At 29.4% G+C, this 22,838-nt stretch overlaps 1 protein-coding gene across 1 annotated transcript in view; it reads right to left on the bottom strand.

The window, feature by feature from the left end:
• Positions 1–6,438: 6,438 nt before the first annotated feature.
• Positions 6,439–22,838, bottom strand: part of LOC129972179 (uncharacterized) — a 36,873-nt gene continuing 20,473 nt past the window's right edge. The window contains exon 3 of the mRNA XM_056086208.1: positions 6,439–9,890. Within this exon, the coding sequence (XP_055942183.1) occupies positions 7,476–9,890 (2,415 nt within the window). The 3' untranslated portion in view covers positions 6,439–7,475. The remainder of the gene's footprint in view (positions 9,891–22,838) is intronic.

The following is a 22,838-nucleotide window of genomic DNA, read 5'->3' as shown; positions in this document are numbered from 1 at the left end:
TAGTCTTAAAATTCGATCTCGCAGTTTTAAGAATGATTTATCTGAATCCGATAAGATGTCTTCATTTTCTTTATGTAAAGCATAGAAAGCAAAGAAAGTAAAGCAAAGAAAATGTTACAATCTTCACGGAAACCAACATTGAGATTTTGATGAATCTCCGTGCTTCAGATCTTTCTAAGTATAATTAAAAAAATTTAGGAATTTTGTTTTTTTTCCCCTGGAAAACTTAGCAACCGAAAAACGCAGAAAGTTGAGTGGTTGAAATTTAGCATGTTTCATTTGTTATTTATTTATATGTTTATTATTATTATGTTATTTTATTTATATGTTTTATAAATCGTAGACCGATCTCTATTAGCACAAAATGTCCAACAATATTATTTTGAATATCGAGCAACATTTTGGAGATATCATACTGTTACCAATCTGTAATGCTGCTTTCCAGCATAGTTGGTTCCATAATCAGAAAGATCGTTTTACAGTCTGTATTCGAGTCCGGGTGTCTCGTCGGAGGTTTCAGAGCTTGGCGACAAACTTGGCGACCATTTGGCGACTTTGGTGCCAAAATAGATTATACCCGAAACATCGAGAATTTTCCCGATCCGTCCATTAGGAACCGAGATACGCCTCGAACGTTCCTGATTGGTTTATAGGCTTCTAGCCCCGCTTCCTGAGACCTATAAAAGGAGGCAGTCGGCAGCTGCCGGGGAGTCGTCGTGAATTGAAAGAGAAGTAGTCGGAATCGATGGTAAAACAACGGGTCTCCCAGAGATTAGCAGAGCAGCGACGGAGTCAAGCTAGTGCTGAAGTAAGCTGTGCGCTACTGTCTGCAGTATAGTCTCGTTGTGTACACGTCTCGGCTGAAGATAATTGTCTTCTCTTTGCTGTATATAGTTGTCGTCCTTGTGCTGTCCTGTGTGTCGTATAAATAAACGTCGTTGTTTTTCTACTGCCGCCTGCTGATTGATCGTTCTCCACACCATATAACTTCCACTATCCAAACGAACCCGGAAATTTCGTAACAATACAATAACTTGTGCTAATACGGACGTCAAATGTTCGACTGAAATCCGTCATCTGGATGTCTCTCTGTTTGATCGTTTGCGATCACCGAATGAGAAAATTCAAAGACTCAATGAATTAGATAATAAAATTTGACTTATGATTTTATCGATTAGGATTTTAGATCTGTTTCGAATTTCAAACTCGTTCAATCAATAAGTTAACTGACTGTCCATTTTTCTGCATGGGAGTGCAGTTTCTCAAGAACACAAGTTAGTCAAATCCCCATTAGAACAAGATAATATATAACTGCGTTCGGTATTCTGAATGCCAGAGAGTGCCATGAAGATATTGTAACAATATCTTTGGGTATTTTTTTCTAATAGGTATTAAATTTGACAAATGGATTTAACACCTGAATGATGGATTTGCTTGGATTGGATTATTAGATTTTTACGGCGTAAGAGTTATGTTGTTGACTATGCTAAGCAATAAAATTTTGGATTCAATAAATTAAAGGAAAGAGATCCAATATGCATTTTAGAATTTCATCTTCATGAAATGTAGCTAAACATAAAATGTGGCAGATAGTACCAATGAAAAGGGGAGAGGGGGGGGGAGGATTCTTTTGCTGTATAAGCTAGTGTAATAAATCTGAACACATTTATATTTAAAATTAAAAAAAAAAAAACACTTCTTACATCTTGTAGTTTAATGGGATAAGAAATAAATCTAGAATGGTTTCCAAATTTACTTTCAAATTTATTTTCAAATTTTTTTTCTGGTCCTTTGATAAAGAAATTGATTCAATCGTTCAGTCCCTTTTTCCGGAGAGCGGGATTTGACGGCCGGTAATATTTCAAGTCGTTGTTACTTTCAATGCATAGCACAAATCTTATGAGTAAAAAAATGGTGTCAAAATATTAAGTTTTGTCTATTACCATTCTATTAAATGAATGAAAATCCAATCAAAGAAATCAAAAGTATACTGCCTTATAGAATATTAAATTTTCTTTCAAATAAATAATAATTTATAATAAATTTCAATAAATTTAAAATATTTTGTCAATGCATTTATTTTTCATCACATTTTTAAATTTGAAAAAAAATTCTCTTGGAATTATTACTCAATTCAGTACAGATATCAACTCTAATTTCTATCTATCTATCAGTTTTCTATCAATCGATATTGGATGATTTTACCCCACAAAGGGGTGATAATCAGTAAGTAATATGAATGCATATCTGGATTCCTTTATCAGGCCTTGCACCTCGTCTCAATAAATGAGTTTTTATTTCGTTTGTCATTTTGAACCACACTATTTTATTTTAATTCGAGAATATTGTATTTATTGTTCAATAATATCACATTATTATCATAATTTCTCGTAATATTGAATATCGAACTAGATTATAGAGATATTGTACAGCATTATGGATATATTTTATAATATCATGTGCAAAGAGAGATGGTTAATTCAATTTTGAGGATTACCTATGGTTAATACACCACGTAATTCTGTAGGTAATGGAGAGGGAGGAACTATATTGCTAAAAATAAAATGTGAATACTTTTTTTCTCTTCTTTCTTTTATCTCACCTCTATTTTGGAGAAATCAAAACCTCGTGGTACAATCTCAAAACCACGAGGGGTTCCCGTTTTTGAAAGAAAAAATATGCACCGAAATAAATATCGGGATTTGTCTCGTTCACTGCCTAACCTAACACAGGCTTCTTTTTTAAGAAATGTGTGAGTTTTTTTGTTTGTTTTAGAAACTCTTATATAGTTTCTATCTTTTTCTATTCTGTCAATCAATCTTTGAAAATGCATTCAATTATTGTATCATTAATTCATTAAAAAGAAAGTTTTTTCCCCGTTTTTTAAAATTTTTACTTAGGATTTAGTATTTTTATACATTTTTATGTCACTAAATTTTTGATTAACGTGGACCTATTTGTAATGATAGCATTTTATTATCGATGATGCACTCATTTCTTCATGTTCTAGAGTTTTGTAATTTTATATATTTGTGCATTTTGATAACAATTCTTTTATTATTATATTTTCAGAATTTAATTACTGATTATCGAATTTATCTATTAATTTAATTAAATTTTGATTGTGCATTAGTGGCTCCATCTGGCAGTAAATTTGAGAAACAATTGATTATGATAAATTATAAATTAATGCCTAAGAAGGAACAAATAATTTAAATGAAATTCACCTTAGCACATTAATACAAATCTTATTTAATTTTTTTTTTTAAAATTTGAATTGCTTCATATTCACAAAAATGGGAAGCCGTAATATTTTCTTTGTTCACTTTCTAATTTGCGGGAGATTTAAACTTTGTACACTTATGTATTTCATTGACAGTACAATACTTTAATAGTTTCAGATTAATGATGAATTAATCCAGAGCGAAAGAGAATTTCCTTCTTTGTAAATAAATAGAGAGAATTAATAACATCTTGATTCAATGCCCAAGGTGCCATTTGGTAGTGAATTTCAGAAAAAAAAAATGATTTCATGATTTTATAGTATTTATTATAAAGAATTTTGAAATTAAGATTGAAAATTAGGAAATAATAAACATAACTGTATTTTTTGCTATATATTACTTCAACAAAAAAATGTTTTAAAATTATGTTTATGAAATTTATTTTAGTCTTTTTTTGTGACAAAAAGGAACAATCTTTTATCCAGTGTACTTTTAGAGTTATCTCGTATTTCATAGTGATGAAAATAAAATCATTGATAAAATGTCATTATTAATAAAATTTTCATCTATAAAATGTCATTCATTTTGTTTCAAAATGAATGCACTTCCGAATAATTTTTGAGAAAATAAATGCTACTGTCATCAGAACCCATTCTAGAGATTATTCGAATATTTGTCCGAAGTGCCAAAATTTAGGGTTGGCGTTTGGCTGAGAGTGTGAAAAAAATATTGATATTTTAAACATCGACTTAAATGAAAATTGTATATATCGATTTTTTTCTCTAAAAATTTACAGTTTGTGCTTATACTCTTTAAGCTTAAAAGCTAAAAATAGTTACAACCTTTTTTTCGAAAGAAAACAGCAATAAAAGAGCGGTATTTTTAATTAAATAACTAAAAAGCTATACCTCTGAATTATATTTCATGGAGGAAAGGATAATATCATTATCAATTTTGTGAGATTGTGATATCACATTATTTAACAATTTCCAATACACAAGGGGTGGGTAGTGAAATTTAACCCTCAGAATGTGTCCTATAGTATAGATGTCCCTATTAGCACAAAATAACTAACAACACTATTACTCTATCTTCACGATATTGGTTGGTATTCAGTAAGACATCGTAAGACATCGTAGATATTTATCATACAATATCTTGCATTCAAGGGGCAGCATTATGACCAAGAATTTTACGAGATACCGAAAAAGGATTTTTAGTAAGACAAAGTCTATCTCTTCTTTTGTATAATTACACTGGTTTGTATAATTACAATTTTTAATGACACTGGTCGATATTTTAACGCAAATTAATATACAAGAATTTTAAGCAATGGGAAGCAAGTTTTACAATGGTAAGTTTATTTCCTTAGAAACGAGAATTTTAAGAGTTGGAATCATCTCATCAAAACTTTGAAAGACCATGAAATTTCAAAAATTTTTTTAGGCCCAAAAATCTTGGCTAGAAATGAGCCAAATGTGGTGTAAAACTATAAATGAAACTGCTCAAAAATTTATTAATGCTGAAACGAATCATTGGCAAAAGGTGTTTTTAAGAATCGTGGTAGTTACTAAAATTCTTGGACAAAGCTATCTATCTTTTCAAGATGCAAATTTAAAGAGTGTAATAACAGCAATTTCACAAAAATATTTTAGTTGCTTTCTGAATCAGATCCTATTATAGAAAATCACGTCCATAGAGTGTTAAAAAAATTTAGCAATTAATTCTTCTATATGTAAATCATTTTTAACATCAGTATCTTCACATAGCTATTCTTCAAACTAAAGAAACAATCATTTTTTTATGTGACAATAACAAAATATCGCCTTTTTTGTATTCGAACATTATTATTATTATTTTTATTATTTTTATTTTGATTATTCGTATTCAACAAAATAATAAAAAAGAAATAGGCCGAACATTAATGAAACTCTTTTTTATTTGTTGTGATATAAATATATTATTTATATGATATATAAGTGGAAATATAATATGACCTCATGATTTTCTTCATGAGGTTATTTCATCATTGTATTTTCTTCATATATTTTTATCATTGTTTTAAGTTTATTGAAGAACAATTTTTCTTTATAAGACTTCCACCAGAGGGCACCTCATATGTGAGGATGAGAATTTTTCGGTATGGTGGTTGGTTCTCGCTACCTGAGTGGGTACTGAAATGGTGTGAGGTCGACTATCCTCTACTGATGACAGGACGTGCTTCCCATGGGGAGAGTTGTACCGTGGCCGATGATGGTCCTTAAGTCTCAACCTCAGTTCCCATCAATGCTATCACGGCTGTCCGGTCATTCACATTTTTCCCATGTGCCTAAGACGAGTCGGATTTGTCAATATGTGATTATCTTTATAAGACCCAATGCGGATATTACCTAAATAAATCCAAATTTTTAAAAAGAATTGCATTAAGTCTCACTAGTGTAGGTAATATTTAAAACGTTTCAACTTTTTACAGAACTAGTTCTTATTAATATTTCAATCGATTATCAAAAGGCTATTGAATTTATAGCTTTAGGATTTATTCACTTATGCCCCGTACCCCAACATCGTATCATCAAACTCATCATCTGGAGGAAAATTTCTAAAACAAGATAATAAACCTTCTGCATTAAATTATCACTTTTATATTATTTATGAAATAAAAAAATTCCAAATATTTTTTATAATTATATAATTCCTTCCTGGCATTACAAAGAAACAAATGACTCTTGAAATTAGATGCATTTCAGTCAATAAATTTGATGCTAATGAAGTTGAAATAAAAATTAATGTTGGTCAATTACAACGAAAAATTAATTTTTACAATGTAATTAATTGTAAAAATTAATGTTTCGAATGGTGGTAGCTTTTTGAGCTACCACCATTCGAAAGGTCTGCTGGGAAATAAATATATGAAATTATATCTTCTGCTATGCTAACAGAAAATTCCTTAATTTTTTATCACTAATTTATAGTTAATTTTGATTTAAAATTTAAGTAAAAGGTGTAATATTATTAACTAAGTATTTTCAAACTATATGTGTGCTAAATTTAATTTTATAGAAAAATAAATCTCTATAATTCAGGTATCTTCTAAATTACAATATGGAGGGGATTACTTTATTCGCAAATATCTAATGCTTTTGTCGATGTATAATGAAATATGAAAGAATTTCCAAAAGAACATTTTATTAGTAACATATGACAGGAAAAAATTATTACAAGGACATTTGAATGACACATCAGTGGAATTGATGGAGAGAAATAAATAAATAGTACAAAACTGTAGAGATCTGACAAACAAACATAAAATAACTAATGTCAAATTTATTCAAATCACTTTTAAGCATTTATGGAATACTGAAAAGAATAAAATCAACGAAGAATGAAAGCTTAATCGAAATAAATAGTTTTTTGATTAAATTAAAGTATTTAATTCATTAATAAATTTCAATTGTTGAGATACAATTAATATAATATTTTGATTTTTCATTAATTCATTTATAACATATAATTCATTATATTTTCTTATTAAATACAGGCCTCTCTCTTTCTTTCTTATGGGCACTGAAGTGTTGCCAAATTTTTGACTAATAGTTTTGAAACAAAAAAATATAAGAAGCTAAAATCTATGTAATATTGTTTTTATGTTGGGTTTAGAATTATGAGATAAAAAAAAATCAGCTTTTCATCTCTGAGGAGTTTATTTATAACAAAACAAATAACATAAAAAAAATGATGGACGGACATTGTCGGTGACCAGCACCTATTCTATGTACAAAAATGATCGCAGAATTATACTGCGTACTGTTTCACTGTTGTACTTGTTTACAGAGCCTTAAAACAAGCAAACAGGCCTTAAGAACAAGATGTTCACATCGTATAATAAATAAATAATGAATGATAGAATACTGCTGCCATAAATAACGATTTCAAAAAAGTGAGACCAGTTGTACCGCAATACCAGCCACCATATTAGTACGAAAGATTCTCATTTGATGTGAACAAATACTTAAAAAACAGAATTAAATCCTAAAACAAACAACGAAATGCAGATCGTCGAATTCCACAGTTTGTGTTTTGGAATGCAAAACACTCATACATTTTTTACTCTCTTAACTCTTTTGAGCATTGTTAAGGCTTAAAAGTTTCTGCAATAATAATACGAAGTGAGTGATATGTAGTCTTTAGGCACTTATGACTTTCAGAAAAATAGTTTTTCATAATTTGCCTTTTAGATTTCAACAGCAAGATTTACATTTTCTTTTGCTGCCTGATTTGTTGTTGATGCAGTTGTTGTTGCTGTTGTTGCTGTTGTTGCTTTTTGACTTGTTTTTCCATATGTTTCTTAAAGATAGCCATGTCGTAAGGCAGTGGTGGCATTTTTGCTGTACTTCTTTGCTTCAGGAAGAGGAAGGCTGCAATCAAGCTTGATATAATGACGATGGACAGAAGAAGAATCAAAGAAGCTGCAAACCCTGATGATGACATGCATACTCTACTCTTTTCGGTGATAATTTTCATATCATCTGTCTCGTTCTTGAATGGTGAGAATGTCAGATCGTCGACGGCCACAACCTGAAGTATGCCATTCAAACCAATTTCTCTGACCTCCCCTTTTCCTATTTGCCTTTTTCTTCTGTGAATGCTGCATTGATCCTCGCATTGTTGGCGACAAATTTGGACAGTGCATTGAATGTGAACTTCCGTTGAATCTGGGAATTTGAATGCTTGGAAATGAGCAAAAGAGAGTACAGAGGCAGATGATCCGAAGTTTTTGACTTTGGTAAATCGACTCATCAATTTTGGTCTTGTCACACAACCAGAAGAATCCACCAACTCAATTGGAGCTCTGTTACCATCGTGAGCTATGCAGTTACGCACCATCATATCAAATTTATTTTCTTCGTCTTTAATTGCAAGAACCAAAGTCATCGTTTGGCCAATTCGTACTATTCCGGAAACTTCGTTAGCCCATGGACCTTTCCCAACTTGTATTTGCATCCAGCATCCGACATTGTCCCCAGCAAAATCAGCTCTAACCACCTGCAGCATATCAACATTGAAAGGACGGAAAGTGACTGTTTTTTCGTACTGGTCATGCCAATTGCATCTCAGCTTACGGGCTTGATCCCAGACTTCTTGAACCAGAGGGTCATACTGTACAACGACTGTGTTTTCGAAATATGATCCAGTTTCAGTCGGACCATAATGCCCAGATGGAGAATTTCCTTGCATTCCACAGCTGTTGATGGAAATATCAAATTCAACACTATTGTGACCAGAACCAGCAGGCAAATGAACACATCGTCCATAGCTGTAATGGCCTTTGCTATATATGATACCATGAAAAGGTTTATCAAAATCGATAGCCACCCTCATCAAATTCTTTTCGCATTTGACATCCAGATGTATTATTTTAGGCATTTCTGGCATTATTACTGGCCATCTTTCATCATCTGATGCATCATGCAGACCTGGGAAATTATTGATTTCTGAGCTGTAAGTTGCATCATTTGGCGGTAAAACTTGTCCATACAAAGAAATAGGCGCACTTTCTTCATGCACTTGATCATGTGCATCAGCATTTTTGGGCTTTACAGCGACTTGATTTTGATTGGATTCCTGAGGAGTAATTATTCTATTATTTACATTTAAGTTTGTTGGAAAATTGGAAGGTTGCAATTGTGGACCCGGTTCTGGTTCGGCAAAGTCTGGGAAAGGAATATGGAAACTTTTGTCTTGCTCGTTTTGCTTCAGTGCTTCTGCGTGGGATTGGGATTCAGAGAAATGAGGGTTGAGTATTGAAGATTTTTCATTAAATGGAGGTACTTTTACTTCTCCTAAACTTCCAATAGGAGGGTGCCCTCCTGCAGGTGAGGAATGTATTTCTGGTGGTGGGGGTTGTGGATGTGGATGATCCAAAACTTCATTTTCTTGATGTGGAACAGACAAAATTTTTGATAAATCCAGAGGATCTCCATGCCCATTCGGAGGTAAATTTGGAGCATTGAGTTTCAAATCATGAGAGGCCTCTCCTTTGTGATCTTTTCCAAGGTCAAAATTTGGTACAATGACAGGGACATTCTTGGGTTTATTCTTGGTTTTAAGTTTTCGAGGTGGGAGGTTGTTTAAGAAGTCGTTAGGGTTGACATTGATACCGAGTGGAGGATGATTCTGGAAATTGGGGAGTATGGGAGGTCGATTTTGTCCTAATTGATCGGGATTAATATTTTGAGGAATGGTAGCGTCCAAAAACTGATGTGGATTGAAATTATTTCTTGGAGGAAATTGTCCGTTTGGCAACACATTTTTCATTTGTTGGGATCCCGATTGCTGATAAGGTCCATTGTTGAATGGTTGGTTCATCTTCTTATTTGGTGGCTGTGGTCTTCGGTTTCTGTTATTTGGAGGACGATTTTTAGCATTTGGTGGCGCATTAGGTGGCTTTCTGTCAGGCTTCCTGTTTGGGGCACCTGGATGAGGTGGTCCGTTATTTTTAGGCAATACGAAAGACGATTTAGGAACAATTATGTAGCCGTTCTGATGAGGAGACAGCACTGGTAAGTGAAGAGGAATAGCATCTCTGTTTGGACCAGATGGCATTGGGATATGCTGCGACATGCTCTGTTGAAAACCAACTCCAGGTATCAAATCACCGTAGCATAGCTGGAATATAAAAAAAAGGATTTTAATAATAAAATATAGTAAATAAAATAATGAAAATAAAAATTGTTAAAAATACAAAGCAGACGAATTGAACTTAAAATATTATCATTCTACTGTTTTAGACTAGAAGTTCAAATTTCATTTTTTCAGAAGGTGTGTGTAAATTCCATGGAATTGTCCTTAAATAGTTTTTATTGTAATTTTGGGTGCAGAAAAAATAACAAACAAAAACATATATATAAGTAGATTTTAACATTTTTGATAATCAATTTTGATTATTCTTACTAATCGCATATATTTCTTTTAAAATTCTTGATGATAATTTGCTACTGGTTGAAAAAAAATTAAAAATAAAAGCGTTGGTGTCTATATCCATTAGTCAGTGAAAATGAATATCAAACAAGAATGTAATCGTAAGAGAATCATCTTTACCACTCTGTTAATGCAAAAATCTTTTTACAATTTTCAAAATATGACTTGGAAAACAACAATTTCCAACGATGTTTTTTAAGTGTTAGTTATATTCAATATTTCGTTTGCTTTTGTTAATTATTTTTGCTATTAAAGACATTTCTACTAAAATATTTGAAAAATAATTTACAACATAGATAAAACACTTAAAAATGAATGTATAAATGGATAGAATTTTCTTTGTCACAAAAAAAAAAAAAACGGTTTGAAATATAATAGTAAAATGAATTATCGTGGAAATGTATGATATTGCTGATACTCTTTTACGTAGGAATGGAAAATAATGAATTATATTTTAATACTTGTTAGTTATTTTCAATGTTTCGTTCGCATTTTTTAAAACTGATGAAAACACTAATTTCTAGATTCCAGCACGTTTTTATAACTTTTTTTAAAACAACAATTCATTTTGATTTGACGGTTCTTTTTGAAAATATCCAAAATGTTTTAACTCTATAATCAATTAACTTCGTATCTGAGGACACGTGTTTCATTTTACTATATTCACTAATCAAGCACTAACAAGGAATGTAAGTTATTTAAACTTGCATGTTGTCTGCATTTTTTAAGAAACGGCTTAGAAAATAACTCAAATAGTTCCCTCAACTATTTCCCCCTTTTTATTTGGGTTTTTCGAAAATATTGAAAATGCTGAACACTAAATTATGTCTGCTTTTGTAAAACCCATTCATCCAGCTGATGACTTATTTTCTTGAAACTAAAATAGCTATTCATCTTCAGCTGGTGGATTATTTTCTTAAAACTAAAACAGCTATTCATCTTCAGCTGCTCATTTATTTATTTTTTTTCGAAGCAAACCGTCAATAAAATGATACAACTAAATTTTTAGTCCGTGTAATGTAGTTTTATTATTCTGTATTCATCGAAGATTTATTAAACAGATAAGTTATTATTTAAACTGAGATAATATCTATTTGAAATTCTTTTTAAAGGAATATTCTGAAAACTGAAAACTATATTTTTCAAGTTTCAGTATCCAGGAATTCATTTACATTTTTCAAAAATAGTGGATATACTGAGTGCTAAATTTAATCAATTTTTTTGTAATGATTTTTTTGAATCAGTTATTCATTTTTACTAAAACGTTTGTTTTTAGTTTCTTAAAATAATTAAATATAAACTTTTATAAAATAATTGTTTTGTTTTTGGGGTAAATAACTTTTTAAAATTCTGGTTTTCACTAAGCATTTATTCAACAAAAAAATGTAAGTTATTCAACTTGAGATATTGCCATTTCTTTTTATTCCTTTGTATTATAATTGATAATACAATAAAAAAAATACAAAGCTAAAGTAAATACTTAAATTTCATTACCTAAAGATAAAATCGTTTGCGCATGAACGATGCAAAAATAATATGTTTATCTATAGATATTTTTTCAATATAATTTCTTCAGTTTGTTAAACTCAAAATGAACAAATCGTGGTCTACTGAATCAACCTTGGCATTGAAACTGGTTAGAAGACCTCAGAAAAAAAAAAAATAAAAGGAAAAAAGTTGGCGTGCCAGAAAAAGATGATGAGGTCTCATGAACTGACAGGTAGAAACACGTGCATTTAATAAGGCTTGCATGAACGTGATTTTATGAATTGATAAGTACAACCAGACAGGATCTTCTTTCCAAATAGTCTGCACGATAGAAGCTTCCACTTTTCTCTAAGGGCTCTAAGGGGCCTTATCTGATTTTGGTAACTTCGTGGACATTATTTTACTAGGTCAGTGGTAATAAAATGCTCCAGCGTTAGTGGTTAATTTTATCTCTATTCTTGATTTTTATTTTTATTTTTTATTTTTACGTGACTGGAATTTTGTAGAATATTTAATGATGTTCATCTGCTAAGGTATCTAGACTAGGTGATTTTTTTAAACAAACAATATAAAATTCCAAATATAAAAAACATTATAAATACAATTATACATTATAAATGTATTATACATTATTACAAATACAATACAACATTTTCAATATAATATACATCAAATATAAAAATTATGTTTTATATTTAATGGAAGTAAAAAATGAATGCAAAGGAATTGATCGGATGTTTTAGAAATTCAGCTTATATGAATTTAATGAAATAGTTTGAAGAAATATAATTAAAAAAAAGTCGAGTGCGTTTTTGTTCCTCCCTGATTTTCCCATATATTTCTAAAATAAGTTTTTTTAAAACATAGTCACTAGAATCGAGTCTATATTTTTGAACCTTAAAATTATTATATCCAAAATTTGACGCAAATTTACGAATTTAGTGTTAATACCACCCTTCTAACTTGTTGCATTTTTGAATTAATATTTTCTCTTACACATGGACAGACGAACCAGACAGTCAACGTTTTGATTAATTATGGGGATAAAACTATATATCGAATTTCTTCCATTTAACTCATTGCATTTTTGAATATCGTGTTCACATACTTATGGACGTCCAGACAGGCAGAAGTCCCGCAAATGGATTTTATTCAAAATTTGATAGAAATATACAATTTTGGAATAAATTTCGCATAGCAAATTGTATTAGTTTAACTCTTTTTTTTAAAGTTATCTTGTTTATTGGTCTAACGATGACTAGTAGGCAGATAGACGTAATTAAAAAAAATAATTAGGAATGATCTAAACCATGGTACATACAAATAATCGGAAACCTCCTACATCAAATAGACGGACTTTCAGACAGTCAAACCTTTGACTGATTATAGGAATAAAACAATATATATAGAATTTCTTCCACCCAGTTCATTGCCTTTTTGAATACCGCGTTTACATACGTATAGACGACCTGATAAATAGAATTCCCGCTGACAGATTTTGTTCAAAATTCGATAGAAATCCACCATTTTGGTATTAATTTTATACATAAAATTGCATTAATTTAATTCTTTTTTTAAAAAGGATATCGTATTCATTGGTCTAATACCAATAGGCAGATAGACGAAATTCCTTTTTAATTAGGGGAGATATAAACCATGGAGATTTATCAAGATCTTGAGGTCAAATCTTTAGACTTCAAGATTTTGCTTTCTGTTACTATTAATCATATAAGATAATTTATAAAAAAGACCAGAAATTTATATGTTGTACTTTGCAATTCTTGAGTTGAGTTCTTTGTGCAATTCTTGAGTTACAATTTAGAAAAAAAAATTCAAAGAACTTCTTTTTCAAAATATTTCTGAAAACAATGCAATTCATAGATGGTTTTAAATAAAAACAAATATTATATCACGTAAATTAGGATAATTTAATCTTATAACTTTAAATGAGCAATTCTTGCATATATATAAATTTATTTCGTGTATCTCGGAAACGGCTCGATTTGGATTAAATGTTATATTTAGATAAGGTTTTATCTGTAAAGGTGTCTTTTCTAAACAACAACAAAAAAAGCAATTTTTCACACACACCACACATTTTTTGTAACTACTTGTTAGAGCCTTTTTTTTTCTATCTGTTCTCATATTGACAATATCATATAGGGCCATCTAGTAAATTTTTGTGGTCTTTGCCATCTATGATAATCTACTGATGCCTTAAAATTTTGTGAGATGGCGCTGTATTACTTTATCCGAATACAAATAGTTTCGTCTCACATCCAATAGCAACAATGCAAGTATGGTGTTAGTCAACCAACTTGTTGTACAGGCAACATTATCGAATTTGGGCATCAAATCAACATTGGACATGTTTTTCTTTGGTTAGACCAAGGAACTCATATGATTTAATTATAATGTGTATTTGTAGCCAACCTGTGCACTTTAGAATGCTTAGGAAACCTTAAGAGAAGCGTTTTAAAATGTGTATTTATGATTATCCTGATTAAACTAAGTCTATTCAGGATTTTTTAAAAAAAGATTAGTTTATAAGTAAGTAAAGTTGAAAAACATTCATATTTAATCAGTATGGGATTCATATCTAAATATTTTCTCCGAAAAAATATAATTTTACAAAATGAAAAAAAAAAAAAAAAAAAAAAACTGCCGAGTGAAACTTGGTCTCCCAGATACTTAAAACAAAGTTGGTAAAATATACACTAGACAATCTCTTTTTTTTTCTTTTAAGCAAATACTTCACCATCCTCATATAAGATCTAATTATATAGTGTATTCGTTCTTCCATTAAAATTCAGTAGAATTTTTACTTTCAGTAGAATTTCTTCTTATTTCCTCCTTGAATAATCATTGGAGCTTATCTTATGATCAAATTATAAGGAAAGGAAAAAGTTTTTTTTTAAACAAAAATCATCGCAATTCTAGCACAACTGGTGTTTTTTTTAATGAAAAACTAAATTATTTTTTTCTTCTTAAAACGAATACTAAACTTTTTTTTCTAGTGGTTGTGTTTTGTGTTTTTAAATCTAAAGATTTTGCCGGGATCCGAAAGTTGCAAAATAAGTAAGAAATATTATTCTAAAGTAGCAAAATATGTAAGAAATATTATCCGAAAGTTGTAAAATAAGTAAAAATATATTAACTAATGATACTAAAAATAAAATAATAAAACAAATTAAATTAATGATAATGCATTAAATTAGCGATAAAGCAATGATAATTATTAATTATAAAGATGATATTACTTAATTATAAATTTAATCATAAATTAACGATACTGCATTGAATTAATGATAGACAAAAATAAGTTTAATAAGTATACATTTGCTATAAAAATCAGCTGTATCTATGTAGATTTAAAATTGATATAGGTAATAAATCGGCTTGTTTATAGGCTTTAGTAAGGTTTAAAGTATACTTTTTTTCTGCACTAAATAGAAGTGAATTTCATTTTAATTATTTTCTACTTTTCAGCTTCTAATTTATAATTCATTATAATAAATATTATGTAACCTTGATAGTGACATTATTGGCATATAATTAAAGCTTATATTTAAGTAATAATTAAAGCTTTTCATTTTAATTATTTCCTACTTTTCAGTTTTCCAATTTATAATTCATTGTAATAAATATTATGTAATTTTGACGATGATGTCATTGGTATGTAATTAAAGTTTAAATAAATCAATCTATTAGCTGAAAATAAAGTTCTAAAAATATTAGAATAGGATTTTGTCATCGAAAATTCACAATTGTTCAAAATTTCAAATATCTAGAATACCAGGAATTGAGTGAAAAATCAATGACAATTCTTAAAAACATGAAACAAGGCAAGTTAAATAAAGTGCATAAAAAAGCTGTTTTTTTAATAACAGCAATTTTTAATGGTTGTTAATTAATCAAAATTTACCCAATAACCGTTAACAGATGTTGCAAAGGGAAATAACCAGAGTGTAATAATCTGAATGAAAAAAAGGTATGATATACACATCTGAGATTCAAGAAATTCATTAGATCTTACTTGGCTAACCCTAATGATATGCATTGTACATTAAAATTATATCATAAAATGCTTTTGCTATGATTACAAGATTGAAAAGCAAGCATGTACCTTTTATTCTGCACCCATAATAGCAACATACAGCCACTTTACTTCCATTATACTATTTAATTGATTCTATACCGATATTGTTAACTGAAACATAGTTATGGACATAATTTCTAAACCAAGTAATTAAGTTCTTCACAAAAACACGCTTGATTACGTATCTTTTCAAGACTTAAAGAACCATGGAACTTCTAAAAGGATATTTTTATAAAAGCGAGTCATTAGCTTCTGATGTAACAATTCATTTCTACCCTCAATTCAAGGCCAGGATAGACCTCTAGCAATTAAATGAATGAGGTCTTCCAATCCCTTAAGCTGTCCAATCAGGAAGCATATCTGAGCAAGCAACGCACCTGCAAAAGTAGTTTTGTTTGGGTCATTGTCGGGCATTGGGTCATGGTCGATTTACAGGAAGTAAGATTCCCGCCAAATTTTTGTTCTTTGTTTGGTTAGTGCTTTTCTTTTACCTACTGACCCATCTCGGAAAGAGATCATCTCCGTGTTATAAATTAAAAATAAGGCCAAATTCATAAAAGAAGGAACAATAAACACTTATAATTCCTTCAATTTGATGTCAATTTTTTTTCCAATCAAAGATTATCAATTTGCTTGGAACAGTGCTATAGAAATGGCGCGAAACGAGGACAGTAAAATCGAAGATCGGACAAAATGGATTACGTGTGTTCAACATGGTCATGGTCGATTTAAGATGTTAAGATAACATAAAAAGAATCTTTTGTTAAGGTGTTTTTTCACTGTAGCCACAAGGAAAAGTTTTTTTTTCTCTTCATCCATAGGTAATTTTTTTGGCTTCTTGCGGATTCGAATTCCGACTTGCGATTTTTGGTCATGCGTGTAATAATTTGATTTTGCTTTTCCGAAATCATTTTGTAAAGTAATGGTGTAGAAAATGCCGTTTTTACGCTTTAGTGAGGTATTTGAGTGGGCATGGCGAACGCACACCCGCATTGCGTGATAAATAGAGTTATGCTATTTTCTTGTTTCGTTATATTTGTTGAGATAAAGAAGCGATGTAACAAGGGTAAGTGGCGCCAGAGGTAAATCATTTTTTTACCCCCACTTCATATTTGGGGTAAATGAAATAGAATAAATTTATTACACTTTATCTTCTAGGCTCCCATCAAAATGGAGTCAGAAGCATCTATATATTCTGCTTTCTTATGTATTTTCGTTAGACTGCGCAGTTAAAATAATGGTAATCGATACTGTTTATAATCATTTAAATGAATGCATAGAAATCTTGGAAATAAAAAAGAATCTGAAAGTTGAAAATGATGACTTAAGTACAATATTGATGATACCAGATAAACTTAAAACTCTGAAGGACGTGTTGTTAAAAATCGTCGATTTTTTTACCAACTGTTTGGACTTTTCTTGTTGTGAAACGAAAATTAAGAGGAACATTGAGAATTTCGAGGAGATTTTCTTCGAGTAATGACCTGTTCCTTGTTTAATCAGAAGATAGGTGAACGGGAAGATGAGGAGGAAGGTCAATGATTGACCACTTTGCCCCTAAGAGGATATCAGTTCGGAGAATTTGTCAGAAATATGGACAGATTATGTTAAAGACAGCAGTCGGCCGCGACAAATCCTGTCGGTACTGCTGCGTTCAGTGGTGGCAGATGGTCTACTGTACACAAGAAGTTAAAATAATGGTGTCCTATCAGGATAGCAACTTGTGCATCTAAGTATTCTATCTCCTTTCGATCTATAATTACGCTGCCAAGTTAAATTATTTATTATTTTGAGATTATTTAACAATATTTAGTCCATTTTTTCCATCTGTGTTAGATGTTTTAAAAGTCAATTTTGTTGCAAAAGGCTACCAATGATTTGAAATTTAAATATTACAATTACAAAATTTCTAATTCAGATATTGCAAAATAGCTTCTTACAAATTCACCAGACAGCGCCACACTTTAATATTTGATAGAAAGTTTTTGAAAGATTTTTTAAAATTTAATATAAAATATGCGCTAACAAGTGCTAGGGGCTTGTCTATTATACGTTAATAATAGACAAGAGAGTTTGTCTATCATTAGCAGATAAAAAATGAAGGTCATATTCAAGTTTAACTAATTTCAACATTTTTTTTTTTTTTTCAATTCACCTAAGAAATTCTGGAAAAGTTATTTATATTTTCTATTAAATTATCTTAAAGCTACTTGTAACATTGATTTTCAATTACTTTAAAAAGTTTGTGCATCTGCATAACGGCAGATGCTGTTTTAACTTTACTGTATTTCTTAAAGATGCTTATTGAATGAAATTAGTAGTATTATGCCAGCATGTAATATTAAGTCAGATTGCTTGACAGTTCCGATATTTTTGTTAAAAAATCATTAAGACTTGAGCAATTGATAAGACAATTGATTGATTGACATATTTTCTCTTTTTTTTATATCAGTTTATATTTTTAAAATAGCTTTAAAAATAAACAAATGGGTCTCTAACTATAAACATATGTGTCATAATCTGTGTTTCTATTGCATATGAATGCAAAAATAAACAAGCGGAGAGCAGATATTTTTAGGTATTAAAGAAAACATCCTGTTTTTTTGTTGTTTTTTTGCACATTTATATATAATAAAATTATTTTCATTACAACTGCGTTTGGATCTTTTAAACTTTCCATAAAATGTAAAAGAATTTCATACTTTTCTTTCGGGAATTCCAAGTAAAACGTACAGCATTTTATTAATAAAAGATATAAAAAGAGGCAATTTTAATAAAATTTTGGGTCATTGACATTTTGCTTTTATTCTTTTTGTCAGCACATCTTTTTTAAACAAAAAGACATTTAAACGAGATTCTATCAGCCGAAATAGATATGAATGTAATAAACCTATAAACATTGTTTAAATCAGAAATATTCAATTTTTACACAATTATAATTTAAAGTTATAAATAATTTTATTTGATGTTGATTATTAATTGCTTTTAAAATCTAATAATTAAATACCTTATCATATTTTTTGAAATTATAAAGCAGGTTCAATAATATTTAATATTAATTAATTATTGATAAATATTAATTTGAAATGTTTCGAATTTATCAGGAAGACTTTTACCTCTTCAACTTCAAATATCAACTTTTCCCTTTCCTTTTTACCATTTCATTTAAGTCGAACAGATGATGATAATTTTTATTATTATATCGATATTATTTTCAAACCTTAGTTTAGTTTTGTTAGGTAATTATTATTATAAAAATGCCAAATTATTTATTATAGATTTCATTATCGATATCACAGAATTACACAAATGCACAAGTCTGCAAAATGTATAGTTCATTAAAAAACACATCGGTTATATCAATATACTGACGCCGGGACCGTATTATTTGTCTAGTTAAAGTTATATAAGGTGCTTAAATGCAAAAACCATTAAATGCAATTGAGTGATAATTTTGTTTGTATTTCTTAATGTATTTAGAATAAAAATATTGATATATGCTTTATCCTGATGTTTTAAAAATAAATTTTAATTTATGATTCACTAAATTTCATAGAAATTCCTTTTTTCTCCGAAAAGTACTAAATTGTTTCCTTGTTTCAAGTTAACTTTTAAATGCTTTATTTTTTAATGATTAAATATCAATTTTTTTTGGCAAAAATAATTTTTGTGCAATAGTATATTTTAATGCACTCCTTAAATTTTTTAATATATAATTTAGAGAGAAAAAATTCTTTTAAGAATGTTTATAGAATTCTCTTAATATTTTATTAAAAGACAATTTCCTTATACAAAATTCATTTCAGTAAAAATTAATTTCAAATTCTATAATGATGATTTGGTCCTAAAAAGGTAGTTTTACATTCCTTTCATCTTCAAAAAATTAATTTTACAAGTAATTGCATGCCTTTCTTAAATTTTCCTTATGTTTGTAAATTTCATGTTCATAATGATGGAATTTTTTAATCAATATTTCTTGATAATTATTAATGCATCAATTGATCTTAGTTAAATTTTGATTCCATTAAAGAGGCACCATCTGGCGCCGAATTTTCGAAACACTGAATGCAAGATTTTGTAAACTTTAGAATAATGAATTATAAAACATATTTAAGAATAAAATGTAGAAAATAATTTTTAAAAATTTTTCAAAAATGCACTTTAATAAATGTTAAAAATGTAAGAAAAAAATCTTAACATAATAAATACAAAAGTAAAAAAAAAAAAAAAATGTAACCGTGTGAAACGCTGAAAACAATAAATAAAAAATAGTGAAGGTTGAAGAAATGCGTGACTTTTTCCGCCAAATTAATGCCCATTTTGAAGCTGTGTGTGTACGATATTTGAATTAAGTAGGAACGCTTAACCTTGGTTTTATGACTCTTGATTCTGAAATGGCATGCTTCATTCTTGATTGGTGAGGAGCGGAACTTCAACTTATTACTAACTAGGTTAAACCATTATATTATATATATGTTGCACAAAAAGTAGTTAGATCCAGAAACGTAAATTCTCTGAAGAAACGACAAAATTAAATTGAGTAGATACTTGTAGGCTTACGTATCTATCATTTGGGACATTTATTATTATTTCAATTCATATAAGAAATTTATAAATACCTTAGATGCTTTTACGAAGCCAAACGGTTTTTATTTTAAAATTAATTGCTATTTTAAATTAATTACGGGCCATCAAAATATTTGCAATTTGATATACGAATCAAACGCATCATTGCATGCGGACTGGCTAAAAAGGAATCGGAAAAATGGGACACAATTATTAAAAACTTGATACCTTCATTTCTGGAATATAAGCTATTAAAATGAGTAATGTCATTTGGAATTAAAGCTTCAAGAAAGAGCATCATTCAGAATATTCATCACAAAAATGAGCATCATTTAGAATATTCATCCCAAAAATGAGCATCATCTGGAATATTAACTACAAAAATAATCAACATTATCTAATAAATAAGCTACAAGTTTTAGAAGCATTATCAAGAATATAAGTGAAAGAATAACAATATTTGATCAACTGGAATATAAATTACAAGAATGAGCAAATTCATCTGAAATATATACTACAAGAATGAGCACATTCATGTGAAATGCAAACTGCAAGAATGAGCAAATTCATCTGAAATATAAGTTACAAGAATGAGCATTATCAAGGACAATAGATTACTTACAAGGACAATAATTCAAAAAATTGGTACTATATATAGTAATTGGGAATTAGGTAACTTTGCTATTGACATTAATGATAAACATTAGCCAACGAGTGAATTTTCTATTCGAAAAATTTACTATTTGGAATTGTGAGTGTTTACTATGAGGAAATTACTGCAGATGCATTTAGTAAGAATTGTATATGAGAATTCTTTTAAAGTTAATTCTTGAAAATTAATCAAATTGAACTTTTTAGAAAAGTAAAAGGAAACCGAAGATAAAATATTGTAATCGTCAAAATATTCGACCTCTAAGATTTTGATAATTTTAGCTTATGATTTCACCGCCAAAAATTTTGTTTTTGGTCATATCTAATATGGACACGATAATTTGACAACGTCTATTGAACAAATTTGGTATGACTTTATACCGAATTTTAAATATATAAATTTTGCCAAGTTTTAAAAGGAATCCTTCAGAATCAAATTTGTCTGTTTATCAGTTCGTATAAATGAGTAAACGATAACTCAAAAATGTAAATAGCAACATTTAGGATATAATTTAATTTTTTTTAAATTGTTGAGAATAATCAAATTTTGAATTAAATCTATCAAGGGGTTTTAATCATTTCATTTCTTAAGTGTCAGAACGTATAATTCAAAAAGTTGAACTAATGAATTTTAGTAAATATTTTACCAAATTTGTAGATCTATATTTAATTTTAGGTTCGATATGTTAAAGAACAGACTGTTATTTTTTTCTGTCGTTTGAATATAAATATGAAAACTTAAAAAATAGAACAAGTAAGATGGATGAGTTTTAATTTTAATATATTACCTTAAAGCAAAAATTATATTTTTATTATAAATTCTGCTCTAAATTGATCAAAGGAGAGGCAAATACGTGCACAAAGGTAAAAGTACAAAGTATGCGCACACAAAGGAGGAGTCCAAAATGCGTATTCGATTCTTGTAGTTATATACAAAAGAAAATTGACGGGAGAAGTATCCTGCTTGCTTTTAGATTTGTAATGAGAATTCAATATTTAAAATTAAATGAAGGGAAAAAGAATTCGGAATAGAGTTCATTCCTGTTAATCCCAGATGTCTAGTTAAAATCTAAGAATACTAATAAATAACCTAATGACATAATGTCGTTATCTATCCATCTATTTCAATTAATAACTCAAGAATAACTGGTAATCTGAACGCACACACAAAAATGGAATCCGAAATGCATATATGATTCTCGTGATTACATACAAAAGAAAATCGACGCAGAACTATCCTCCTTGCTTTTAGATTTTTAATACGAATTAAACATTTTAAATTAAATCCGAGAAAAAAATCGAAATCGGGATCATTCCTGTTAATCCCAGATGTCTAGTTAAAATCTAAGAATACTAAGCAAATAACATAATGACATAATGTTGTTATCTATCCATCTATTTCAATTAATAACTCAAGAATAACTGGTAACCTGAATACCAGCCTGCTGAATGCAGTAATTCTTTTAAACTCGACCTTCTGAATATGTAATAAGACGCCTAAGGCCTGCAGAGGCCACATGAAACGTTTGCCGCCCTTGAGCTTGACATTATCCTTGCAAAGTCCAATTAGATGCATACCACTAAAAATTGATTCTTGCTGGAGACAAAGTATGGAAATAATTGTTTCAAAACACCGAGGAAGTCATTAACAGTATCATCTACATATAATGTGATGAGTTGAGTTTTTAAAGTATGTTTGGTTGCTGTAATGTATATAAAAGAAATGTTGCTTTTAAATCTTTCAGCGTTATATCTCGCGATTTATGTGGAATAGAAATGCATATACTATTTTTTTTGCACTACTCCAAGACATTTGAGGGGTTATTGAGTTT

This window comes from Argiope bruennichi, chromosome 6 (assembly GCF_947563725.1).
Source record: "Argiope bruennichi chromosome 6, qqArgBrue1.1, whole genome shotgun sequence".
NCBI classification, from domain to species: domain Eukaryota; kingdom Metazoa; phylum Arthropoda; class Arachnida; order Araneae; family Araneidae; genus Argiope; species Argiope bruennichi.
The sequence above is the reverse complement of the archived record's forward strand: the minus strand, read 5'-3'. Positions and strand labels throughout refer to the sequence as shown.